The 19251-nt window shown below is 32.6% G+C and overlaps 1 protein-coding gene across 1 annotated transcript; it reads right to left on the bottom strand.

Moving 5' to 3' along the window:
- Nucleotides 1-547: 547 nt before the first annotated feature.
- On the bottom strand, nt 548-18769 carry LOC141712065 (protein farnesyltransferase subunit beta). Its single transcript, XM_074514849.1, has 14 exons — nt 18591-18769; nt 18388-18474; nt 18108-18213; nt 12878-12913; nt 11955-12037; nt 11805-11858; nt 11048-11099; nt 10548-10612; nt 9619-9675; nt 9408-9480; nt 5438-5524; nt 5175-5358; nt 4535-4674; nt 548-1088 (listed from the first exon to the last, which is right to left on the bottom strand). Exons 1-14 carry the CDS (start codon nt 18701-18703, stop codon nt 849-851), a joined length of 1377 nt encoding a protein of 458 aa, XP_074370950.1. The 5' UTR covers nt 18704-18769; the 3' UTR covers nt 548-848.
- Between the last annotated feature and the right edge of the window lie 482 nt (nt 18770-19251).

Raw genomic sequence — 19251 nt, 5'->3', positions numbered from 1 at the left:
GAACAATATATTTATATATGTATAAAGTATGTGTACAATCATATACAATTTGTATTAGTGTATAATTTAATGCATATACACCCACTATAAACTAATAGAATAAATTTTAAATTTTACATAATTATATAATTATAAAATTTAAATATCATATATATATATATTTGATTTCGGATTCGGATACGGATAATATTCGCTTTATTTATAATACGGATAATATTCATTTTTATCGGATACAAATGCGATTTTTGAACATATATCTAATTTTTTAAATTTTTTTGACGGCCTGCTCTCAGGTTAATTTTACTTTTTCACGCCGACTAATTTACCAAGATGATAAAAAGGAACACCGGTCTTGCGAATGCGGTTTACCTTTTTAGGGAGTTGGTGTTCATTTTGCTAGAACTTCTCGGCCATCTATGACTATGACACACATTAAACAAATGTTCTTTGGTTGAGAAGTTTGCTTTGGCATGACAAGAAAAGATGCCTGTATCCGTATATATGATATTTTTCCACGAGTGTATGTAAAATATAAAGACAAGTGACATTATAAATTATAATTGTCATGTTGGACAACTTATTTGCGTATTCATACTAATCAAACAATGTTGATTTCCCTTAACTTTTTGATACAGTTCCAACTTGGAAGGAAGTCCTCTCAATTGAGTGATACTAAACACCGATCTTTGCTCACAGTGTTCATCAATGTCTTTTTAAAAAAAACACCAAAATTATGCTTCTATAACATGTAACTGTGTGTTCTAGTTTTCAACAGAATTAGTACTTGCTTTGACAATTTCGATAACATTTAAGTGTATATATTATAGGCCAACGAAACATTAAGACGCCTATGAAGGCAACATGAAGAACTCCCGCGCTTCTTTGTACCGCTCAAAGACAATATTATACACTGGATGGATGGGTTCCAAGAGATTTTTAGAATAATTTCCGAATACAGCTGCAGGCAAGGGCGGGGAATCAACATTACTGGACCAGCTATACTGACAGACTGATAAGCCGCTTAAACAATAGCATGTGTGGTAGTGGTCTCTATACTTTCCAGGTTTGTCCCTAAACCCTCCCTCGACCTGCACCAACAATACTTCAGTTAAAATATTAAACTATGTATATGAGCCTAGTATTTACAACCTTCAGAGGCACTTAATGTTGGAAAGTTTCAAAGTGCAAAAATTTAAACAGTAAGAATTCTCTTAAAGACCAGGCAATTAAGCCTCTGTATCCAGGGATAGAAAATATCTCCAAAAAAACAACACAGACTAACACCAGGAATAACAACTGAGGACCCGCCCAAAACTGTAGAGGACTGAGAGACTTTCCAAAGTCTAGAAAATGTAAAAGAACCCTTTTAAATTGTTCTTTCTCGTGGGAACATTAACACACAGGCAGCTATTGATCTCCACTGATAAGTGATAACTAAATAAAACTCCACTATTATATATTAGTACAGCTACCAGATTTAATCACTTGATTTGTGGTCTTAACTCATAAACTAAAAAATTTGGGCACCGCGGGGACTCAATTCCAGGGTTCAGTACTGACCTTGTAAAATGCAAACATTGGACTTGTACAGCCCAGTGATACCCAACTAGAGGTGGAAATATCAGGTACCAGGTCGGGTTAACAGACTTGGCTCGTAAATTCAACCAGACCAGAAATTCAAATGGGTCAGATTACCAAACATGACCCTAATTACTCGTAGGTAACTCAACACGACCCAAGATATTAATTATACATGTATATATAAAGTAAAAAAATTAATTATATCATATTATTTATAAGATGATATTAATAATATATATACAGGGGCTTAGAACCATTTTAAGGTTAGAACTTTAGAACTACTTTATATATCATGTTGCTAAACATAATAATTCCATAGTATTCTATTTATTATAAATTATTTTTTTTGCATAATTATTTTAAAACATGCTATAATTTATAAGAGTGAAGTAAGTCATGTGTTGTGGAAATAGAAAGTTTAGAAAAGATTTTTGTGGACTACATAAGTGCACCATACTTTATAATTCACAGAAAAAATTGTGGTGCAGAAAAACCAAATATATTGTGTAGTGAATATTTTAACACTAACAGAACTCCATGGACTCGCTTTTTTTGTGCCTCGTTCTTCGATCCAAAGGGTGCTCGTCTCCATGAATTTGGTTAGTTTTCTACTTTGTTGATTAAGATTTAATCACTCTTCCTTTCCATACATACATTATCACTAGACACACACACACCCCACACACTTTTCAATCTTTTAATGTCGCCGGAGTTCTCCGCGGGAACATCCACTGTCCCAATAACACCATTAACACGCATACACTCAACATATACAGACTTAATCATAAAGATTAAAATCAGCCTCTACGATTTTATACATACATCTATATTAATTTTCTTATTCTATTATGTACTAATTTTTGTGTGTGGGATGGTCGGTTGTTGGAATGCCTCTGGTGGAGGGATTGTAATTTGTAACTGGTTTGTTAGGAGTTTCAAGGCAGTCTTGTTTTAAAATGGAAAATACTCCTCTTTACTATCAGAGGGTGACAGTGGCGCCGTTGTTGGTTAGTCTAATTTATGTGTAATTTTTAATACAATTTCTTGGACGGTATCTTTTTTGGTCGAAAAATAGTAATTGTTAGTCTGATCTTGTCCATTCCAGTGTTCATTTTAGTGCCTGTGATACGAGTCACGAGTCAGTAGGTCATAGTTAGTAGATTTATTCATTATTGACTATGTTTTGAATTACTTTGTCAATTATAGTTGATAATGATTGTTGGATTTTTTTGATAAATTTCGACAATTATTTTGGTTGATTATTTAGCTAAATTATAGTCTTCGAGTAGATCAGGTTTTCCGGATCTTTTTTATTATTATTATTGGTCAATTAATATTTCAATTTAAACATTTTATTTAGGCTTTTTAAGGTAATGTTATTAATGCACAAGTATAAATGCAATATATATTCTCCTTTATTTTGTAAACACAATCTTTTAATAATGAGGTAATTTAAAAAAATTGAAAAAATAGATCTTTGATTGATTCATAACTCTATCTATTCGTAAAAATTTTACATACCTTAAGGCTAAATTTTATTTATCGTAATTAATTGACATCAGTTTATTTTCCCAGTTATCGTTTTGAATGTAATGTTTCAATTTTATCTATTCTGCTTAAATGCAGTATTTTCTAGTCAGTTACCCCCTCTGTCCCTCCCATTTGTTTACAATTTCTTTTTGGGATGTGCCTTTCAATTGTTTACCTTTCAAAAAAATTCAAAAATAGTAAATTTTTTATATTTTTTAAAATAACTACATCCACTACTTCTCTCCACTATACCCACTTTATACATATAATATTAATCGGTCCCATTACTTTACTCACTTTTTTAACTTTCCTCAATTACTTTATCATTTTTCTTAAACTCTGTGCCCAACCCAAATGTAAACATTTGGGAGGGACGGAGGGAGTACTATTTTAAGTGACGATATGCATGTTTTCTTTATTTACTTATCGATAGCATACATAAGTATGATAATTAAAAAAAATTGGAGAGAAACTTTGGATTTTGAATCATTTTTCATAAATGGTTCAGATTTGATCATATAGAGTTTACTATATAGAGTTTACTGACCTTATTTAACAGGTGTTGTGCCAGATAAGGTGGCCTATTGTGCCTACGCACTAATACCATATAAGATGGCTTTTGACCATATATTGGTGTTGTTAATTACTGAATATGTCCCGTCATATTTATCCTTTGTGTCTAATTAAAATACTTCCCTTTGGTTAGAATTTTTTTAGTTCTTTTGGTTAATATTATTTTAAAATTTCCGTAACTGATATACTATGAGATTTTTTTATTTTTTTTAGGTGAGCGGACAGTTTGGAATAAGGTTCTAGGTGTTCTCTTCTAGGACATTAAAGTTTTATTGTCTAAATTTTCGGGGACATCTTTACATGCCCTTCGGATAAACTTTCTTATGAAAGAAATCCTATGGTGCGACTATTGTATTTCTATACAATTCATCTACATGTAATATAAGTATATGTATATATGTGTGGGTGTGTGTTTTGCAGCACAACACATAAATATCAATCGTTGATTAAAGAAAATATATGCCTCATATTGGTCCTAAATTCTAATTTGTATAAGGTTCTAATTTGAATCTGACCTTGAACATATAATATATAATTTCATAATAAATTACTAAATTATCACATATAATTTCAGGGTAAACCGAAATCAACCTGAAAATAACCCACTTTTTTTGGGTCAACTCAAAATTAAACCGAATTTGTTTTTCTCAGATTAAATCCTTGTCAGGTTGTCAGATCTGGACACTTCTATATCCAACTCAATTTATGACACTGAGACTTGGAGAGTAGCTTCAAGTCTTAGGAAATAGATGACCTCTTTCTTATCAGCTTTCACATATTAAACAAAAATATGAATCAAGAAAAATGTAACAGATACTAAATCCAGGAGATTCATATATATGACAGGAACCTGAGAGCATAATAGAATATATCGCTGCAACTCAATGCAATGGAATAGAGGCTCTATTTCTGCATTTCCTCTTGTACCAATGGAACTAACACCAAACCAGTCAGAATTTACTTGATCAGAAGGATTCTGCAGTCCAGCACCTGGGAGATACATATATCAAGAATCAAGTTATCAGCGACATAACAAACCTATTTAATTTAGAGTAAAGTTCAAGGGAGACCGCTATTTTATCGAAGACCAACCATGTTCTGCAATAAAAACTCTATAAAAAAAATATTATTTTGTGAAGTATGTTCTACGAATATCACTAATTCATTAAAATTGTTGAAGATTCTTTAAGTTTAATAGGTAGAGTGTGTATGTTCAGCAGGCTGAACAAATGTTCTGCAAGCTAAACATTTTTCTTAGAATAAAACATTTTGTAATGTTCTACATGCGGTACATATATGATATTTCAGATTTTGAATAAAATAATGATCTTTGCAGAACATGATTCGCAAAATAATAGAGTTTTGCGCTCCAAGGTCTCCAACAAAAAGGTGGTCTCCATGGAACTTAACTCAACCTATTTATCATACTATATAAACTGTGCTCTTCAGAAAAAATAAAGGATTTAATTGGTGTAAGTATCAGTAAATACTATCTTTCTCGTTAGAGCAATGTTCATCAGCATGAGGCGAAGTCCCACTGAGGCAGTGTTCTTCTTCACTCAAATCAGCAGAACTTTTGGAGCTATCTGATTCAATTTCTTCTACTTCATCAGACACCAAAACTTGCTCGTCAACTATTGATTGTAATCTTTGTATCAATGCTGATGCTCCTCCCTGATCAATTTAAAATAGGTTAGGATCATGTAAACAAAAATTTTATACCTAATTGATAGCAAAACAAAGTAGATGTTACCTGCCAAAATGAGTAGCAACCATCAACCAACTTATTTGTGCGCCCTTGAAAACCACCTTCCAATCCTTGTCTAAAAACCATCCAATCCTGATGTCATATATGTACAACATAAATTTTTCTTGTGTCTTGCATCCATAAAAGTAGTTACGAGATTAATTAAGTTGTACAAAACTTATAGGTCTTCTAGAACCCAAACTTACAAAGTCCACACCGAATAAGCAAGCAAAACATTTATAAAACACGCACAGATAGTTTCCCTCATCAACTTGTGAGTTTCACGGAATATACTATGTAAAGGCTACACAGTTAGCAGATGTTGGAACCCAAACATAGAGACTGCAGACCTTTAATACCGGAACAAGTGATAACTAAAATTAAGCCTTGATCATAGGGTTGTTATCAATAACTAAGTGACAATTTCTATTAGAACTGCTTGCTAATTGGTTCTTTGAGCTCCTAGTACTGTATAGGGACTTTTTTATGAGATTTAAATACTGAATATTATAGATGAATGTGTTAGTTGAATTTATGTTACAGTTTAGGTCACCCCTTCCAACAATTATACAACTGGAAAAATTATCCATCTTCTTCCACCTACTAATTCTAGAAGTCCCAAAACTCTACTCTATATGTTCTCTATGACTCATAGATGGCAAGGACCACCAAGATCGTACAGGGTATTCTACAACATCAGTCTACCTACATCAAGTGTAAACCATCCATCACACCATTACTGCAGCTTGGCCATAGGAGTTTAAGCTTAATGGATATGAATCTTGCTTCAAGTTTCTAGCTATCTGAGCATGGAAGGTCTTTTAAGTCCAGCTAAGCATAGTTAAAGTACAATGCTAAATAAATTAAAGGTCTAGCAAATCATTAGTTACACTTTTCAATTACCTAATGTTTTCAAGAATTTTACCATGGTAGATATAAATTATCATATTATTAGTATATATAATCCTGATGCCTAATAATGGCAATACAAGTATGGAGAGATTTAACCTAAATGAAAAGACCCACCTTAATATCCAGAAGGATTTAACCTAAATGAAAATACACCCAGAGGGATTTAACCTAAATGGAAATATATACCTTGACTATGGGGTTTTACCATACACAACTCACCTAATATTTTAACCCAACGTATACACATTTACATGCAAAAAACAAATAGACACACAAAAACCTAAATGTTTAAAATTTCGACAAGCAGAACTACAAATTTTAAACGGCACTGCACCATGTACAGCGACACCTAATGCCTACATATACAAAAATTTATAATTTATACTGTAATCTAGACCTCATGCCTACATATTTATAAATTATATACACCTACAAATTTATAATTACATTTAACTATTTTACCTACTTAACACAAATCAAACAAAGAAAACGTGATACAAACAAATGAAAATTTTCTTATATTTTGTAATATTTATATTTTTTTAGAAATAAATTAATAATTAGTATCATGATTAAGTGGGAAATATTTTTTTTTACTTTTGAACCAATCATAAAAAGAAATAAACAAAAAAATTGATATTCATGCTCAACTAAACTTAATATATTTAAGTATTTCTATTAATGTATAATTTTTTACAAATTACTAGATTTTCTAACAGCATCTTCATTGACCAAAAATAATTGGTATACAATTATGATAAAATATGAAATAAATTTTATAAATCCTTGCTTTAAATAAATACCTTATACTTCAAACTAAAATGTTACTTAAACTAAATCTTAAACCAAGTTTAAGGTATACAATTTTTTTACTAAACTTTTGACCTAGCCTAATAAATGTTCTTATAGACTAATCATTACTTAATAATTTTCTCTTAAAATTTTAAAATCAAACAAGTACAATGGATTGAAAATATTGTTATACAAATTAAATATATATCTAAAATGTTATAGACTAAAATGCAGTATTTTATAAAATTCAAAATAATCTATATTTATTAATACCATCAAATTTTAGAAAGAGATTTAAAATTTAAATGACTATAGCCATTTTTTATATAAAAAAATTGAATGAATATCCCGAAAATTTTAAGATTTTCAATATGGTGTCTTAATACTCTAATCTATGTACAAACTAGCTAAATAAAATCTAAAAAAACTAATATTTTAATACTGGTACATTTTTTGTAGATCAAGACTTTAAATTTTAGTAATCACTAATTTTAACTTTTTTAAAAAAATTGTACAACTATAACGACTTCGTAATTTAAATATTTACTTCGATCAAGTTAGTACAAATCTATTTTAATAAATTATACATCAGACTCTAAATATTTTATTTCTTATTAATCTACGATTTATAATATAATTTAAAATTGGAAACTCCATAAACATTTTCAAAAAAATATAGAATGAATTTAATACCGTGAGATAAGTTTCTAGAATACACTAAATATTTGATAATAAATTTATTCATATCCCAACTAAAAATATTATATGAAAACAAATCAAAGATATATACACATATATATAAATAATTTAAATTTACATATTGGCATATAGTAATATTTTTTTGTATAATAAATTTTATTTCTACTTACAATTGATAAGTATTAATTTGTTATTAGTTTATCCCTGTATTTTTGGTTATTTTGTATGAAATTAGAAATTCATTTAATGTGTTTTAATATTTTATTTAAGAATCAACAAAATAATGGATTGTAGCTTAAATAGGAAATTTTGGAGTTAATTCATTGAAAATGCCAATTTGAGGACAACTATAGCCATATTTGTTGATTTGGCCCTAATTTTGGAGTTAATTCATTGAAAATTCCGATTCGTGAACAACTTATGTCGTATTTGTTGATTTGGCCCTACATGTAGTTGTAAAAGTCGGTTTTCGGGTTATGTTAAAAGTGTAAGATGGAGCCTAATGTATGTATCAATACATACAAAACAAACAGAATAAGGTTTTCATGGTCAACAGTTAATAAAATAAATAGTGTGCAATTTATATCAATATTTTCAATTAAATCTTTTTGTTCTAAGATTGTGAAGTAAAAGTACTTTTTTGGGTAGAATGCTCTTAATTGAACTACAAATTAGAGTACTAAATGTGTTTCAATATCTTTTGCAATATTTTAGCAAACTCATATAGTTCTCCAATTGGTACTAAGGGTAATTTTGCTATAATATTAGACCAATTATAAATATATAAACATAAATGTAACTACAACAATTGACTGACTATAAAAATTTAATTTTTAATTTTTAATTTACAAACCCCGGGCGAAGCCGGGGAAAACAAGTACTAGTTGTTAAGAGTCCTGTAGAGGTGACCATAGGCCCACAAATATTCTCACTTGCTCCTCCATCTCAAATTGAAAGGCCTGCTTTTCTTTCACATCTCTCCCAAGATGTGTGTAGTCTTTTTAAATGACTTAATATGTTTAATCTATGTTTCCCATTATTCCTCGCATCTTCTTTTACTACAACGAAAAATTCTGGAAATGTTGGAATCATAGAGTCTAAAGCGGTGTGCATAAGGGAGACAGTTCTGATGTCAGTAAAGGAAAGAAAAGCATATAATGTTCTAGAAAATGAGAAATGGTTGTTACGAGTGCAAGTCGAGTTAAGCCGATCAAGGTCCGGCTAGCTGACTAGGCGCCGTTGACTAGTCGTCTGCTAGTTAAAGTTGAAAAGTATATATTACATATATAAAATTATGAAGCTAGGGGGCTGCACTACTAAAAGGGACGAGACAATAAAGTGAAGGAAAAACTTCTCCCACTCTTTAAATACAATCATCATCAGCCACAATGAGCTAGGAAATCTGATCAGAACAATTTTTTTGTATAAAGGCAGATACACAAACATAAAGATAGCAATTACCACTAGCACAGTCATAGCAGATACATATAGATAATAGTACAGTCAGAAACATAGTAAGCTAGAAACAAGAAGAAACAAAAACAAGCAGTACGAAGCACATAAATTGTCTTACAGTTAAACTGGCCAAGTCCAAACGGTTGACCTGCTTGATCAAAATCATTGTGGCCAACCCACAAAAGGTATAGCTGCTCAAAACCAAAACTATTTCAGAGACATAGGACATAAGTTTAAAAAGATTGAGCTGATTTTAAAAAAAAGTGTGGTTTTGCCACATATTTCTCCACTTCTCCATAATTACAAGGTAAAATGTATGCTAAACATACCCACCATGAGCTTCAGAGCCAGGTTCTCCAGCAATTCCGCCTTCATAGGTCTGACAACTACAGGGGATATGCCAACCAGACAGGCTTTAGTTAATTGTATTAGTAAAATGAAAACCAAGTTGCAACTAAGACCATCAAACAATATTTAAATTGTTCATGGAGAGACTTTCGTATCGAAAAAGAAGAAATTTTGTTTGTGCAGAGAAAAAGCATAAGAACTCAACCATCTTTAATGAATGCTAAAAGAATGCAGAAGAACCTCTACCAACATGTTGGTAAAAGAAAGTATACACAAAAGGGATATTGACAAGTGAGAAAAAAGTAAGGAAGGACATTGATGCAGTTAATGCCATGCTTCTAAAGTATTTGTTCCCAATACCCAAGAATCCCAAATGGTTACATGGCATCTTACGGGTCAGACATAATTGGAAATTGGCCCTTATCAGGATTATAATATGCCATCCACTGCATAACTTGGGTAAGACATCATGACTGGTAACACAAAATATGATCTTTAGCAGTCCCGCATTAATAATTAGTGTATCAACTGTCATAAGCTAAAAACTGCAGCATTATATGATATAGCAAATGCACCAACAATAACCCAGCCAATTCTCAGCACATCTAATTAAAAATTAAAAATTGGCTGCATTAATGTTGTAATCCAAAAATAGTTAAATAATGATATAGTCAAATGTGCCTTGTCTGTGAGTAAATAAGTATACAACCCAAAGAAGGTGATCTAGTCACCTAGCAAACTAAAATCTCATACAGGCCCTTTCTCTACATTCCTACACTGATTTCGAAGCATAAGTAAGAAATCAACAAATTGATAAAAGCAATGGAATACACATGATAATGTCCAACAGGATAGATATCTTGATTGAATACATATTTTACATCGCTTCATATAGGCTACTTGTACAAACCTTAAAATGTAATTTCCAACATTCTCAATCAGCTCATCATCCAATATATTCAAAATACTTGCAACCTAATGGAGCAAAGATGAAGTAACATCAATGGCTGGAGATGACACATGAAAACTAGCCAATAGTGAGCAAATAAAAATCTGCAAGTAAATTACACCCAAGAGAAAGCAGCAGACAAAATGAAGAGAGGTTATTTATCTTTCAGATCCTATTATAAGTAATAAGCAAGAATTTGTGTCAGACAAATTTGACTATTTGACTTGTTAGTACATCTACGCACATATCCTCCCACAAAATCATCAAACCTAGATGAAGATAATTCAATTAAAGTGTTTAGTCAAGTTTGGTATTTTAATTACTTTCAAATCTTAATTACAAAACTGGACACTGTCAATTAAATCTTCGATTCACGAAATATATAAGCCAGATTGTAGCTTCCATCTAGCAATCACTGACGCTTATAACTAAACAATAATACCAAGAGATCAACACTTTACTGAAATGGCAGTGTAGCAAGCGCGAACATCAATTTCTCCACCATCATGCATCCTACGGAAAAGCGATTATCTTTATTAAAAAAACCATTGCATATTAAAAAAAAAAACGTCTACGGAAATAGCCAAATATCAAAGGATACCCTCACGGGTTCACTGAAATCTGAAGCCTAAAGTGCATGAGGAACTATGAATAAGCATTTACCTGCAACTTTAGTTGGTTGTTTACTATCTTATCCAAAAGTAATTTAGGTAATAGTTGTTACTTTGAACTACATGTAATAAAAGCTGACATTAAATTCAACATAGCCCTTTCATACAAAGTGACATCGAGATTGACATTCAACAATTTGGAACCAAAGGCGTTTGTATATTTTTTAGATGGTATAACTGCTAAGAGGAAGTTACTCCTATATCTTTCCTTTATTCTTAGCAGTTCCTCTTACATTTTTCCTTTAAACAGCCATCAAGAGATCACCTAAAGATTGAATAACTGCTAACATCTCGAGTAACACAACTTTTCAAGAGGCACAAGGTTGGACACTATAAAATATACACTGTAAATAGGGATACTTGAGTGGTGAAATACAGGAGACAAGCCTGATAGAGCTAAAATTTTAAATGTACAATTGTATGTTTAGTGTTTACATGAACAGGGACTACTTCATGCACATCCAAGAAAATTGTACACTGAATTTGGTACATAGAAGCAATAACTGAACTGTATGGGGTGAGACTTTCCAATAACAATATGACTAACCTGAATCCGCCATTCTTGTCTTTCATTCGCAGCAAAAATGAATACAACTTACCTCTGAAATGTATGAGGGTTAATTTAAGTCAGTTGTTGGGAAACAGGCAAGCATATGATAGATAATTCAAACCGTTCTCAATGCACTAAACTGACCACCTATTGATAGATGACAATGACTTTTGGCCACCCAATGTAACAAGTGAATTTACTGCAGCATAAGTTGTAGCGAGATGTGGAAGCTGAAAAAGGTTATAGACAAGTTAGCATCGTAAAGGAGAAAATAAACTATCATGGTAAATCTCTATTTTATTTTAATTACATATAATCAACATTTCATATCAGATTTTTCATGCACTTTTTCTGCATATCAAAAAGCTACTGATTCCCTTCAACAGCCAAATATACTATTCAAAGTGCAAAATTTGCACTTCACATTTGTGATCTACATTAACCATAAAATCTAATAATCATGGAAGTGAATATGTTCAATTAATGCAAACATTAATCAATGATCTCAAAAGTTATATATATATTTTAATTGGCCAGATGGTATAATGTCACCTGCATTAAGAATTTATGAGCACTTGTGCTTTAGCAGGGAAGAAGAAAACTTTACATGAAACTTAATTATGAAAGAAAAACACCGATACAACAGGTCCCCTTGGCAATATGAATACTACTTTTTAAAAGAAAACTTTAACAAACACAGAATTTACAATCAACCACTGACTATAGATCTGCACAACCCTGTAAACCTCCATAATTTTTAGGCAAACATATTCTAAGGTGTCCTGCATGGTGATGTCAGGAAAATTATACTTGCTGACTTCAAACTATGTAGTTTGTCATCTAATGGAAATTTGGGGTCCAAAATTACTAAAAGGTTTCCTGCAGATCATTCCTTTAAAGATCTCCAACGGTGAACTACCTTCTCAAATTAATTTGAGACGCTAATCAATTAGTAGTTTAGAGCACAAAAAAAAGATGCACACAAGAAAAACTAATTGTTTGCATGATTGACTAGTAAATTTGTTTCATATATATTGTTTGTGTGTGTGTATGGAGAGAAAGAGAGATACCTGTCCAGGCCCACCGCCATATCCACCATTCTTATCCTAAAAGTAAATGGATAAATAAAAGAATCAGACTAAAGTAAGAAACTAGGTATTATCTAGACTATATTATGAAATCCGAAACATTAAAAGTTTGTCAGTTTGGTTTTCAGTCGGTTATTTTTATTAAATTAATTATTAAATAAATATAATTAATAACAAGTAATCAAATTACCTTTTCCAACTAAAATACATTACCTTTTTTAATTAACGTTTAAAACCATCTAAACGCGATATTTAACATGTATATATAAGTGTGTGTGCGCGCGCCTGGAAAGCAGGGGCCCACCAGCGTACTGCACATCCGATCGGGTGCGGGGGTGCGCGGCGGTGCGGCCCGATACGCACGAGATTCGCCAAGTGGCGTGTCACCTTATTTCAATGGTTTAGTTCGTCGGGTTGCAGGAAAGGAGTGCGGGAATGAAATAAATTGTAATTATATGATAATATTGAGAGGGGAAAAAGGGTCACTATTATCTCCGGTCGTTCTTGTCACCGTTTTTCGGCTTTCTTCCTCGATCCCTCATCTTCTTTCTTTGTTTTGAACGAACCTACTCATAAATAAGTATATGTATAATGCTAGGAAGGGGAATTGCGCACTAGAAGTTTCGGGGGTGCACGTGGGTGCGTACGGGGTGCGCCACGCGGCGTATCCACGAATTTTGCAGATGGGATTCGCAGGGGTGCGGGAAGGGTATATTTCGTATTTTTTTTTTACTTTCAGTTAAACAACCATCACTTACGTATTTCAATAGGAGCCCTAATTAGACTTGTGAGACGAGAGAAGAGAGGCGCCCAGGCGACTTCATCTTCATTGTCATTGTTCAGTGTTCACCATCACAACTCCGGCGGAATCTTCGCCGTCATCTGGTAAGCTCTTAATATCTTGTTTCATCTTCAATTCCATCTTTAATTCCTTGATTTGTAGGTGTGTTTATGTGAATCTCAAATTAGTTTCTACTTTTATGGCTTTTGTTTTTGTATGTATAGGCGTTGTATGTATATACTATTGTTTGGTGTTTGTGCGTCTCTGTGAGGCGTGAGGTATGAGGTACTGAGCTGCTAGTCTACTACTAAGTAATAAAGTAACAAAACCACATACCGTTACTTTTTTTGTTTATTTGTTTATTAATTAATATTATTATATATACACTTGTATAATCATAACTGACCGTGTATTGCTTTTGTTTGGCAACATGTTTGTTTGTTTATTTTTTTAATTATGGCTGAGCAGTGACTTTGTTTTACTTCAATGTCGGTCATGGACTCTAATTCATCCAAAAATACGGCTACAAGTACCGGAGCTTCTCTAAGCCAACAATCAGGAGATGTTGATACTTTATGGAAGGATGTTACAAAAGTTGCAAAAATAAAAGAAAGAGGTGGAAATACAAAAATCAGATGCAATCTTTGTAACAATGAATTTACGGCTTGTTATTCAAGGGTAAAAGCACATTTGCTAAAGATTAAAGGGCAAGGAGTTGCGGTTTGTGCAAAAGTCACTTCCGAACATTTAAAAGAGTTTCAAAGGGAATTGGCGGAAGCCGAAGAAAGAAGGAGACCAATAGATATTCCGCTACCTCCTTCAAGTCAAACTCAATCTTGTAGTGCTTGGGGACCAATTGAGAAGAGACAACCTCTAAAAAAAAAGGCGGCGGATCCAAACAATCCAATCAAAAATGCATATAAAATGGAGATGCGAGCATTATTAGATAGTGAGATTGCAAGGGGCTTTTATTCCGGGGGTTTGCCTTTTCATTATGCTAGAAATTCACATCACATCAAATCATACAATATGGCTTCTGAGTTCAATCTTGTTGGATATGTTCCTCCAACTTACAATGCTTTACGCACTACCTAAAGGAGAGCACATGTTGAAAGATTGTTAGATCCCATCAAGACAACGTGGAAGGAAAAAGGTGTAACTATAGTTTCCAATGGGTGGAATGACACTCCAAGAAGGCCTTTAATAAATTTTATGGCGGTCACTGAACTTGGTCCTATGTTCATAAAAGCAGTTAATTGTGAAGGAAATGTGAAAGATAAATTTTTCATGGTGGGCTTAATCAAGGAGGTAATCATGCAAGTGGGACCTCAACATGTGGTTCAAGTCATAACTGATAATGCATCTGTTTGCAAGGCGACAAGTACTATAACAAAGAGTAAAATATTTTGTCCATTTTTTGATATGTTGTTTTGTATATTTATTTACGTTGCATATGTCTATTATTTCTTTTTAGGCATGCTTGTCGAGGCTCAGTTTCCTCATATCTTCTGGACTCCGTGTGTAGTATACACTCTTAACTTGGCATTGAAGAATATTTGTGATCCCGGTAATATTCAGTCGAATAAAAAAGCTTTCATTGAGTGTCATTGGATTAAAGAAGTGGTTGATAGAGCACTAATGATTAAGAATTTCATTCTTCATCACAATATGGTGGCAACAATGTTCAACAATATTGCACCTTTGAAGCTTTTTGGAGTTGCTGAAACAAGATTTGCATCAACGATCATTATGCTCAAAAGACTTAAACTTCTGAAACGTGCTTTAGAGAGGTTGGTGCTTAGTGAGGAGTGAAGCACTTATCGTGAGTATGATCAGGCCAAAGCCTCCCTCACAAGGACTGCAATTCTTGATGAACTATGGTGGGATCAAGTTGATTACATTCTTGAGTTTACAGATCCTATATATGTTATGGTTCGTTTTGCAGACACGGACAAGCCTTCACTTCACTTGATATAGGATATGTGGGATGAAATGATTGAAAAAGTGAAGAGCATCATATAAAGGCACGAGAGGAAAGAACATTTTGAGGAGTCCCCATTTTATGTAGTTTATGCCATTCTCAGTGATAAATGGACTAAGAGTTCTTCACCACTTCATTGATTAGCTCATTCACTTAATTCAAGGTAAACTCATAACTCTTAAATATTATGCAACACTCACAACTTCACCACTTTGATTTTACTAATTTTATTTTTCACTTTATTTGTAGGTATTACAATGAGGCATGGCTTAATGGAGCTAAAGGTCGCCAACCTCCTCATCTAGATGTTGAGCTATCTGTGGAACGAAACAAATGCATAAGAAGATACTTTCCGGATGGCGAGGCAAGAAAAGCTTTGAATGCGGAGCTTGCTAGATTTTCAGGACTGATGGACATCTTTGGTAGTTCTGATTCTATAGAGGATAAAGGCATCAAAGATTCAAGATGTGGTGGCTTATTCATGGAGCTTCGACTCCAAATCTTCAAAGAATAGCTTTAAAGTTATTAGGACAACCATGTTCTTCATGTTGTGAAAGAAATTGGAGCACTTACTCTTTTATTCACTCGGTTAAAGGAAATAAGATTCTACCATCACGGGCGGAAGACTTGGTTTATGTCCACGCCAATCTTAGACTCCTTTCAAGAAAGAGTGAACTATATACGAAAGGAGAGACAAAGTTGTGGGATATTGGAGGTGATCGATTTGATCCACTTGATGGTGCCGAAGAGCTTGAGATAGCTACTCTTTCACTTGATAAGCCGGAGATGGAGGCTATGATCATTGAAGATGATTGAATTTCTTTGATTATTTGTCTTTTAATTATTAAGGATGTTAAATTTTGTATCGCTATTCAGGATGTTGAACTTGTTTATTTGACTACTTTGTTTAATTTAAATGCAACTTTTGGATCATAGATATCTCTATAATTTTATATATAATTTTTTTGTCGTACCCCCACCCGAATTCCCATATTTTTATTTTTGTCGAATTCCCGTATTCCCGCACCCTTGCTTCCTAGGTATAATGTATGTATCAATATTCAATATACTGTAATATATGTTGGAGAAAGGTAAAGTGATTGAATATAATATAACAATTGGTGACTTGGTGTCAGTGGTCACATGGGTTGGATAAAGTCTATACTCTATTTTAAATCTTTAATTATTATATTATTATAGGGTCTTGTTCCCTGGTATCTGGGGGCAAATAAGCTTTATCTAACTCAAATATATATTTCAAGGGCTCAGATTTGGTCTTTTTTTTTACGTTTCGCGGATATTTTCTGCGGAAATGGTTGTTTGCTTTCCGCGGATATTTTCTGCGGAAGGGAGAAAACCCTTTCGCGGAAAATATCCGCGGAAGGTAATAAAAAGATTGAATCTGGGTCCTTGAAATATAGATATAAGGATTCTGAAGCAATGTGTTGAATAAGGTTTATCCAGCACCCGGATGTTAGGGATTCAAACCCATTATTATAATGATACAAGTTTTCAAGTACGTGGTCTGAATTAATATATTTTATTTAACACCATAAACATATTGGTGCACTACCACACACTAGAGTAGCACTCTACTGTAGTTGGGAAATGAACTAAATTTAAAATTAACGTAATCAATTACTTCGAAGATTAAAAAATGATGTATTTTTAATAAGTTCTTTAATTAAATTAATAAATTAAAACATATTTCACACACATATATGTATTTATTAATATTTTATTATGTTGTATCCCCCCGCACCTGAATCCCCAAATTTTTGATTTTGCCGAACTTACACACTGTGAATCCCCGTCCCCGTACCCGCACCCATGCGCATGGGTGCGCGCGCGTCGCACGTGTGTGTGTATAGGTCTAACCAGTCACCACCAACATCAATCTCCACATAAAATCATACCAAGAACGTTGATAAAAGTAACTTACATGTTCAATTAGGTTACAAATTTGACTCTCTTCGCGATTTTAGTATGTTATATATATCTGTTTTAAGTCAATCTCTGGTTATGATCGTATGATTAAATTTATAAATTTCAATAGAATAAAATAATTATATAAATTTTAAAAAATCTGGGTATCGTACTAGTTATAAGCTAGTAGACTTTAAAGCAACAAATCTATATAAAACAATTCAAGTAACACCATGCATATCAATGTTTGATGAAAATTGACATAATAAGCTCAGACAAAATCTATTCCGGTATTCCCTCATACTTAAGCTCACTTCCGAGACATAAACAAATTAAATAAACAAGTTATCCATTTTTTTAAAAAATATGTTATATTACAGGTTTTTGGGAGCAGCCTTGGAACACTGACATATCAATAAATTGGCAATTGCTACTGAACTAAAATTATATTATTAAAGGAATTGCTCGAGATACCAATTGCTAACAGTCTGAATTACTCAACACACTTAAAAGAAATCAATAACCTGGCAGCGATTCAGAAAATCAATAGCTCTGTCCTCCAGATCATCATCAACGGAGTCTCCGAGTAATGAAATTGAGTGAAGAATCCAGTAGCAAAGCCAAGGACGACTAATAAAGGTAATTCAAAATTCCATTTCAGACTCCGCAATTCATAACTCTATCTAAATTTCATATAAAACAATCCAAATTCGATATCCGCAATTACTAGGTGTGAGATACAATTCGTATAAACACAAACATTAATACGATACAATATATTAGATGAGAATAAGGAAAAGGTACTTGGCATCCAAAACAGAGAAGGAAGGAGCGAGATATCGAAGGCCTTTAGTGAGAAACTCGATGTGCTCGTCGCGAAAAAGCTGTAGCCTGTGTGTGGGTTTTAACAAATACAAAACAATGAATTAATCAAGTAGGTATAAATATATAAACCCTAAATTGATTAATAAAGTATAAATAGGAGAATGATAAAAAATAAAATATACCTGAGGTATTGTTGAGTAGGAGGGAGATTATCAAAATGAGAGTAAATTTGAAAAACTTGACCCTGGGTAATCCATTGATCTTCTTGCGTCCTGGTCAATGTTGTCTCTGCCATTCTCCTGTCTGTCTTGACTCTTCTCTCCCCACTTCCAACTACTAGTTTACTGCGCCGTTTTGCTTTGGAAAAAGCAAGCGGGATCGGGCTTTGACCGAATGCCCATGGGTACCGGGCTTTGACTTTCACCATAAAGGACCCGCTATTAAAAAAAAGGGTTTTTTTATTAATATGTCTCACTTTAAATATTTATTTATAATTTTATTTATAATTATCTCCCATTTTTAAATTTTTTAATAATTTAATGTAAACCATGGTTAATTTTACTTTTTAACATTTTTATGACATATATTAGTTTTAGACTTAACTTCTCAAATATCATTTTTTTAAATGTTATTCTTTTCGTCTCACTCAATTCTTTACATCCGAGATCGGAATGCTATTTAAAGCTCCCGTAAAACATGGTTCCTTAAATAATTTTAAATATTTTTTTTCTTTAAAATTAAAATATAATATTTAAATTTTTTATACAGAAAAAAAAAATTCTAAAAAAATATATAATTATATTTTATAGTAGCTCTAAACTGCGATGGAGAGAGTTCTACTTT

Source organism: Apium graveolens, chromosome 3 (genome assembly GCF_009905375.1).
Source record: "Apium graveolens cultivar Ventura chromosome 3, ASM990537v1, whole genome shotgun sequence".
Lineage (NCBI taxonomy): Eukaryota > Viridiplantae > Streptophyta > Magnoliopsida > Apiales > Apiaceae > Apium > Apium graveolens.
The sequence above is the reverse complement of the archived record's forward strand: the minus strand, read 5'-3'. Positions and strand labels throughout refer to the sequence as shown.

Excerpts from the sequence above, each read along its gene's own strand:
- LOC141712065 (XM_074514849.1), bottom strand. The coding sequence starts at position 18,703 with ATGGCAGAGACAACATTGACCAGGACGCAAGAAGATCAATGGATTACC. Across the intron at positions 18,214-18,387 it reads TTCTCTGTTTTGGATGCCAA|TCGTCCTTGGCTTTGCTACT; the intron begins GTACCTTTTCCT and ends TACCTTTATTAG. Across the intron at positions 4,675-5,174 it reads TTGCTCTAACGAGAAAGATA|GTGCTGGACTGCAGAATCCT; the intron begins GTATTTACTGAT and ends TGTATCTCCCAG.